The sequence below is a fragment of the Octodon degus genome, unplaced genomic scaffold, assembly GCF_000260255.1.
Source record: "Octodon degus isolate 3935 unplaced genomic scaffold, OctDeg1.0 scaffold00001, whole genome shotgun sequence".
Lineage (NCBI taxonomy): Eukaryota > Metazoa > Chordata > Mammalia > Rodentia > Octodontidae > Octodon > Octodon degus.
The window spans coordinates 7,852,968-7,861,493 of NW_004524577.1; the positions used below are offsets into that span (position 1 = coordinate 7,852,968).

At 52.5% G+C, this 8,526-nt stretch overlaps 1 protein-coding gene across 1 annotated transcript in view; it reads left to right on the forward strand.

Moving 5' to 3' along the window:
* Window positions 1-8,526, forward strand: part of Sez6l2 (seizure related 6 homolog like 2) — an 18,766-nt gene that overhangs the window by 657 nt on the left and 9,583 nt on the right. Inside the window, exons 2-7 of the mRNA XM_004623151.1 lie at window positions 450-581; window positions 1,219-1,518; window positions 1,861-2,000; window positions 2,287-2,488; window positions 7,097-7,282; window positions 7,768-7,936. Of these exons, the coding sequence (XP_004623208.1) occupies window positions 450-581; window positions 1,219-1,518; window positions 1,861-2,000; window positions 2,287-2,488; window positions 7,097-7,282; window positions 7,768-7,936 (1,129 nt within the window). The remainder of the gene's footprint in view (window positions 1-449; window positions 582-1,218; window positions 1,519-1,860; window positions 2,001-2,286; window positions 2,489-7,096; window positions 7,283-7,767; window positions 7,937-8,526) is intronic.

Consider the following 8,526-nt stretch of genomic DNA (forward strand, 5'->3'; position numbering starts at 1 on the left):
GAGAGAGAGAGAGAGAGAGAGAGAGAGAGAGAGAGAGAGAGAGAGAGCGCTACACTGCAGAGACAGAAACCCAGAGAGAGCAAGCTGGCCACTGCGGAAGCAAGGGCTAGGAGGTGCTGCCAGACCCTCTGCGGAGCCCCTGGGTTGTGAGAGAGCCTGGTGGAGGATAAAAGGAGGGCAGTGCCCAAAGCCCCATTTACTACTGGCGCTGTCCAAGGTTCATAAGAAGTAAAGACCTACACAGCCCTGGGTGGTGGTCGGGGAGAGGGAGGAATGGGAGTGTGCAGGCCAGCTGGGAGCCTTCCCTGTGATCTTGGCTGTCAGCTCAAACTGGGACCCTCTAAGCTGTTATGGGCCCAGCTGATGCAGAGGGGGGTCTCAGCAGAAGATCTCTCCTGAGAAGGAGGGGATGTGGGGAGTCGAGAGGCTCACTGAACTTCACCTCCTAGGTCTGCCACTGAAGGAGGAGGAGGCATTGCCACAACCTGGAAGTGAGACCCCCACAGTGGCCTCTGAGGCCCTGGCTGAGTTGATTCATGGGGCCCTGCTGAGGAAGGGTCCCGAAATAGGCTACTTGCCGGGTAAGGCCCTCAAGGTGGTGGGAGTGCCACTGAGGTGGTGAGAAGGGGGGACCCAAGAGAAAGTGCAGGAGTGGCAAGACCCCCCCCCCCCACGGAGCCCAGTGACATTCAGAGGGAGGCAACCTGGAGAGTCAAAACTGGGTATGAACAGAAGCAGGACAGTGACTCAGAGACAGCCAGGGAAGATAAAGATAGAGGAGAATCCAGAGAACTGGAGTCTGAGAAATGGTGGGGGCCACAGAGAGAGTGAAATATAGAAACCAGCAGGTTCTAGTAGATCTCGAATCACAAAATCGGAGAGCAGGAAGATAGTAAACAGAGAAGGAAAGAGCTCCAGAGAGAGCAAGACAGGGGGAGAGAGAAAGGTGTTGGGGACAGCCAGATCTAGTGGGAGGTGGGGAGAAGTTCCAGGGACTCTATCAAGGTGGAGGGGCCTGGGGGAGAAAGCCTAGGGGAGGGCCAGGGAATGGGGCTAGGCCTCATAAGCCTGGGAGTAGGTGGGGAGCTTGGGTGGTAAAGGGAAACATGGGGGCTTTTGCCTAGTAAGGAGGGGTGCGGGCAGGAATCTCCATTTCCCTCAGCCTGCTGCCCTCCCTCCAGTCAACTCCCCTTCATGACTCTCCTTGCATTTGCCCAGGATCCGATCCAGACCCCACACTAGCCACCCCCCCAGCGGGCCAGACTCTCGCAGCACCCTTCCTGCCGCGGGCCACTGAGCCAGGGACTGGACCTCTGACCACAGCTGTAACCCCCAAAGGGGTCAGGGGAGCAGGACCCACTGCGCCGGAGCTGCTGACCCCGCCCCCGGGCACCACAGCCACGCCCCCTCCTGGCCCTGCCTCCCCAGTCCCGCCTCTGGGTCCGGAGGGAGGAGAAGAGGAGACCACAACGACCATCATCACTACGACAACGGTCACCACCACAGTCACCAGCCCAGGTGAGGCTGGAGGAAAGGGGTGGGGGAGGTCAGGAGCAGCACAGATTTGGGAAGAAGGTGCTGGGGATGGACAGGGAGAGACTGCCTGGAGCCTGAGGAAGAAGCCCTAGACACATATGCAAAAGTAGCTCTGGCCTAGCACTGATCTGCCTTTACTCTACACCAGGCGCCCAGCCATGTGTTCTGTTCGTATCACATTTGGGGGAGGGAGTTCTCAGTCCAGGGTGGAGAGGAGTGTTGGGGAGAGATGGGAGGAAGGCAGATGAGGACCTGTGGGGCTGCTTGGCCTGGAGGGCAAGAGCACAGGGCCTCTCTCGAGCCCAGCTGCTTGTATCTCTCTAGTTCTGTGTAATAACAACATCTCTGAGGGCGAAGGGTTCGTGGAGTCTCCAGATTTCAGCAGTCCCTCCAGCCGCACAGTGGGGCTCCTGGACTGCACCTACAGCATCCATGTCTACCCCGGCTACGGCATAGAGATCCAGGTAACAGGACCTAAGTGCAAGATAGGCAGTCTCCCACACCTCTCCTCTGGGCCTGTTTCATGTGCACAGGTTTGGTCTGGGAACTGGTGAGCTTGTTTCCTAACTCACATGGGCCTGTTTTCTGACTCAGATGATCTCGAAAACTCTTCTAGGGTTCCACACGGTGGACACCGTACCTGTGGTTTTGAGGGTTGCATCAGAGGGGGAAAAGGAAAGCAAAGGGCAGGGGCTTGTGGGGTCACGTTCCCCCAGCTGACTTGCTCTGGCCTTTGTCTGGCTTCGTCAGGTGCAGACGCTGAACCTGTCTCAGGAGGAAGAGCTCCTCGTGCTGGCTGGTGGGGGGTCCCCAGGCCTGGCCCCCCGACTCCTAGCCAACTCCTCCATGCTGGGAGAAGGACAGGTCCTTCGGAGCCCAACCAACCGGCTGCTTCTGCACTTCCAGAGCCCACGGTCCCCAAGGGGAGGTGGCTTCAGGATCCACTATCAGGGTGAGGAGTCCAAGGGTGCTGGGAAGGGCAGGGGCCACACTGGCATTAAAGGTACTGCTGGGGGCCTTCCAAGCATGGAGTACTGTGGGCGCCTGTTCCTCCTTAAGGGGTCCTGGGGAGCAGGACCCTCAGAAGGGACCAGTGCACACTTACCTCACATACTCTGAGTATGCACATAGCCAAGGGCCAACTCATCCATTCAAATCAACAAATTTTGAGGATTTACTTTATACCAAACCTGGAGGAGAGGAATCAATGACCCAAGTGTTAATCTAACTTCAAGGAACTCAGAATCTGGGTAGAGAGACAGAGAAGAATTGGGGTGATTAGAACTTATTGAGATAAGAGCTATAATGGAGGAAACAGGCAGGAGGAGGGAATATAAAAAGGGACCTACTTTTTTTTTTTCCTAAAGACTCTAGGGAGACCTTCTTGGAGGAAATGATGACAAAGCTGAGACCTGAGGGATGAGCTAGCCAAGGAAAGATGGAAGGAAGGAAGGAAAAGAGGGAAGCAGCTGTCTGGGAGAATGGAACAAGCACTTTCTGAGTCCCAGAGGAAAAAGAAATGTCAGTCCTAGAGAGGGATGACTTAATATGAAGATAGAACTGTCCTGGCTGGGGGACGTGGGATGATTTGCTTTACCTTTATGATCTCATTTGCAAAATAGGGCCAGGCATGGTGGCGCACACCTGTAATCCAAGCACTGGGGAAGCTGAGACAGGAGGATTGTTGTGAGTTTGAGGCTAGCTGGGGCTATATAGAGAGATCCTGTCTCAATACCTCTCAAAAAAGTAAGAAAAATAAGGATCAAGCTAGGCATGGTGGCTGACACCCCTAATTCCAGCCCTCAGGGAGGCCGAGGCAAGATCACAAGTTTTAGCCTATGGGGCCAGCGAGGTAGCTCAGTGGACTAAAGCACCTGCTTAGGCGAGCTTAGGCAAGCACAGGGACTGCGATTCAGTCCCCAGCACCACATGGTATGCCAGCCCTGCCCCCAGGGCAGGCTGAGCTGGCCACAAAAAAAAAAAAAAAAAAAAGTTTTAACCCAGTCTGGATAAGCCCAGTGGCTTATTTTTGAGACCCTGTCTCAAAACAAAGAAATAAAAGTGGTTGGAGATGTATCTCAGTGTGAACGTTCTAGGCTTGACTCCCATATCCAGTCATAATCATAATACTTATTGCATGGTATTATTAGGAACATCACATAAATTAATATCTGTCAAGTGCTTAAGGCAGTGTCTAGTATACAGTAAGAGCTCAGAAAGATCAATCACTTCTGTTAGAGTCAAAGAAAGCAATAGGGCAGAAATGACCTAAGAAGCTGCTGGGCGACAGGGTGGACATAGATCATAAAGGACCTTATTGGCTTCTTGCAGCTAAGGGGGAGACATTGGACAGGCTCAGATTTATCAGTTAGCAAGGTCCTTTTGACCTCTGGGGGCGAGGGAGGGAGGACTCAACTGCAATCATAAGCATCCATGAATAAATGACATCCACCTGTGCGTACCGCATTACCCGTGTGGGTGGGAAACTCCCCCAGGGCAGGTGTGTGTTCTAGCGCACATAGATGCCCAAAGCAAAGGACTCAGGCAGTGTCTCAATTCCAGACATGTCCGTTTTCTCCCAGCTGCCCCTCTTTGCTGCTTAGAAACTGAGGGGCCCATGTGTTGGGCCGGTTTCCCCTACATCACTTTATGGCTTCACTTCATGTACCCTGCTTGCCTTGGGAACTTGGCTGACCCCACATGGCAAGGACACAGCTCACACTGCATGACCTTCCCGGCCTCTCCTGGGCCTGTGCGTGGGGTCTTCCTAGGGGCTGGTCATGCCAGGTAGTAGCACCGGGGACGAGGCCAGCCAGGGACTCGTATGTGTGATGGAGGACTGGTTGCTGGCGAACAAGAGTATTTGAGGGCCTAGGACTGAGGTCTTGATATTTCAGAAACAGATTCCCATGACTGCTTCAAGCAGTCAATTCCCCCGGGCATTGAAAATAGGACTCTGAGGCTAAGTGGAACATCTGGGGAAGCCGGGTTACTGCGGTAATTGGCCTTCATTATCTGCCTCGGTTTTCCCTCCTTTGCGGCTCCTCCAGGCACCGCTGGGACTAAAGCCCTGTTCAGCCCTTCCCAGCCTGCACTGACTGGAGCCTCTGCTCCAGCCTGGCCTCATTAGCTTCTCCGGAAGGCCGGGGCTCTAGCAGCTCTCACTCAAGTCCAGCAAACTCGCCCACATTCACAGTCTTTCCCCAACCCTTGTGCTTCTCACAGAACCTACTACATTGCCAGCTCCATCCATCCCACAGAGAGGTCGTGCAGCTTTCTCGGCCACCTGCAAATGGTGGTGGAGTGAGAAATCAGGTCCCTGAGTCCTGCTTTCACTCCTGAGGGGCGTTGAACCTGTTCTGAGCGCCTGTGCGTACCGGATGCCTTGGGTGTTTCCATTATTTAATTTTCAAGCTCATCCTCATGGATAGGAATAATTGCCACCAGTGAGTGAGGGGTCTCAGTGACGAAGTCACCTGCTTAGTCGGCCAACTAGTAAGTGTGGAGCTGGAACTAGAACACAGGTCAGCCTGTCTCCAAATTGATCAGCCAGCCTAGGCTTTTAGAAGATAGGACAAGCAAGTCCTTTCAAGTCTCACAGTGAAAAGACACAGTGGTTACTGTGTTGTCAAATTTATGCATGTAAATATATACACATGGTGGTGCCTGCCTATAATCCCAGCACTCAGGAGGCTGAGGCAGGAGAATCGCAAGTTCAAGGCCAACTAGAGCAATTAAGCAATACCCTCTCTCAAAACAATAGAACACATTATATATAGGTAGGAGAACAACTAAGTATTGGCGTAGTAGGGTCAGGCAGACCTTGTGGAAGGGAAGGTACTTAAGTTACTCTTTGAAAGATGAGACAGAGCTCAGAAGGGATCTTATAGACAAGGACACTGATGTAAAAACAATATTGAAGAGGGACAGTAAGGGGTCACAAAATGGTTGCTTCGAATACACAGGTCCCAGATGTGGACCGCTAAAGTGCTGGGCTGAACCCAGAAGTTAAAATGCCAAACTGAAAGAATTCAGATTTGAGTCCTTTGACCATGGAGGGCCAAGATAGGAGTTAACATTTATTGAAACCACTGCATTCTAGAAGGTGGTTTCTATGCTATCTCCGCAGACTATAGACTGCGGAAGGGCAAGGCTTGGAAATACTTGTTGAATTTTGAAATATGGAGCAGAGCAGGTCTCTTAGAGAGATCACTGCGGGACGGCAAATCGCGAAGGCAGTAAGCCCAGACAGGCTGGGGCCTCCCACACCTTCTGCTGGGGAGAGCCTGTCCGTGTGTTTGGAGGTTCTAGCAGGTTCTAGCACCACTGTGTGCATCCTTGGCCAAACCGCTGTCCTTCTCTTCCACCAAGTGTGCTGCCTCAGGAGGGCCACACGAGGAGTCCTTAGGTGGGAAAGGGACACCCACCTCGCTGGCCAGCTCAGCTGAGCCAACCCTGGTGACCGATAAGTTGGAAAAGATATAGAAGCTAGATTGGCCTCACATCCAGGAAGCCCTTATTGATTAATTCTGCCAGGTTCTGCCGGGATCAGGTTCAGAGCCTGTCCCTTATCAACAAGGGACCCCCAATTTATTTGTTTTATCCTATCTACTTGCACAAGAACTCCTGGAGTCTTTCAGAAGGAATGAAAGCAAAGTGGCCCTAGGGAGTGATTTTCTGAGTTTTAAAAAGTGGAATGTGTAGGGCCAGCCAGATAGCTCAGAGTACTAAAGTGTCCACTTAGGCAGAGCGCAATGGCGGGGGTTCCTGGCCCCGCCCCCGGGGTGCACTGAGCCAGTGATTGAGACCGGGTGTGGTGGCGCGCACCTGTAATCCTAGCACTTGGAAGGCTGAAAACAGGAGAATCGCTGAGTCTGATCTATGTAGTGAGACCTGTAGACCCTGTACTAAAAAAAAAAAAAAAAAAAAAGGAATGTGAATGGCCAAGTTATTGTTGCTAGGGACAAATTTTAATCCAATTCTGAGCTACCTGGCAGCCAGTGCAAAAAGGGAGATTACACAGTTCTTCCTGCAACAGAGAAGACAAACCAGTTTCTTAAAGAAGGGAACATTTCCCTAGCTCTTCCTTTTCACTAGGGAATTCATTTAGGGGACACAGTGTGTTAATGTTTTTCATGACACAATAGTTTCTAATAGAGTCCTATGTGGCTTATATAACTGAAAGTTGTTGTCCCCTGTAGAAGCTGGAGAGAAAATTCTATGAGGCGCTGAATAATGTGGAACCTCAGTTTCACATGGGTTTTCCCTGCCCACCAGAAATATATGTGTGAACTTACTTGGGAAGTTGAACATGCTCTGCAAATACTGTTAGTTATTACTTGGGGAATCAACTGATTTGTCTGTTATCTCATCTATAAATGGGAGCCAAAATGAATAGATTATAAAGACTAGAGGAGATGGTGGGTGAGGACAGTACCTCCTCACAAGACAGCGTGCCTGTGTGAGCAGCTTGGTGGTTTGTCCCCTGCCCAGCCACCCGGAGGGAGGGTTAATGTGGGAGATGGCATGGGACAGGGCGTCTTCCCTCTGCCTGGTCCAGCCTACCTCCTGAGCTGTGGCTTCCCTCCCCGGCCGGCCCATGGGGATGTGAGTGTGACAGATCTGCACCCTGGGGGCACTGCCACCTTCCGCTGTGACTCAGGCTACCGGATGCATGGTGAGGAAGCCGTCCTCTGCCTCAACAGTACCCGGCCCGTCTGGAGTGGTGAACCCCCCAGCTGCTCAGGTGAGTCCCTTGGCATGGTGTGGGGGTGCCTATCTTGGAGTCTCCATTTCTAGGGAATCCCATAGGGAGAGGTTTCTCTTCTCTGAGTCTCCGTTCTCAGGTCCCTCTGGAGCGCTACACTGAGGGTCTCCATCCTTGGTAGCCTCTATCTTGGGTATCCCTACCTCGAGGTTTCTGTCCTTATCTTAGAAGAAACCACTTTTAGGGTTCATATCTGGGGGTCCTGTATCCTCCCGCGTCTCTGTCCCGTGGATCCCCCAGCCCGTAGTGTCTTGTGGGGCTTCCCACCATGAAGCTTTCCCCGTAGGGGACAACTCCCCATCCCAGGGAGTCCACATCTGAGGGTCTGCACTCTAGCAGAACCTCTGCCCCAGGGTGTCCCTCCTCTCTCACGGCTGACCTGGGGGTGGGGGTGGCCTAGGCCAGTCCCACCTGAGGATGTGGCTGCACCTCCAGTGGCTTACCCCATTGTGCTCTGCCCACAGCATCCTGTGGGGGCACCATCCACAATGCTACCCTGGGCCGCATCGTGTCCCCCGAGCCCGGGGGAGCAGCGGGGCCCAACCTCACCTGCCGTTGGGTCATTGAAGCAGCTGAGGGACGCCGCCTACACCTGCATTTTGAGAGGGTCTCACTGGATGAGGACAATGACCGGTGAGAGTCTGGGCTCAGGTCAGATGCCTCCACCTTGGGACAGGAGGGCGACTATTGTCCCGTGGAGACAGATGTGGGCTGGATCTCCGTCAGGCTATGTGTCAAAATTCAGCCCTGACTCTCTCTTAAGGGATGTAACTGCACAATCTTCAACGAGTTGTTGAGGCTTTCTGTACCTGTTTTCTCATCTAGAGGGTGCAGATAGCAGTACTTCTCGAGATACATAATTAATAATGGCATTAAACTATGTCAAGTACTTGAAATGATGCCCAGCACATGACAAGCACCACAAAAGCATTTGAAATCTTTTTTACTTAAGCTGCCATCGCCGCCCTGCCACCACTTGCTGCATCTCTCCACTTGCTGTGTGATCTTAGGGTACTTAATCTTCCAGTACCTTGCTGTCTTCGTCTATAAAGTGAAGGATAGTCATGGTGTCAGACTCAAGAGCACTTGTGAAAATCAAACAAGATAAAAGGTGTAAGGGCCTAAAAGAAGGCATAGCAGGGACCAGGGAGATGGCTCAGTGGAATAAGCGCTTCCCTGGCAAGCCCAAGGGCCTGAGTTCAATCCCTGGTTCCGCAAAAAAA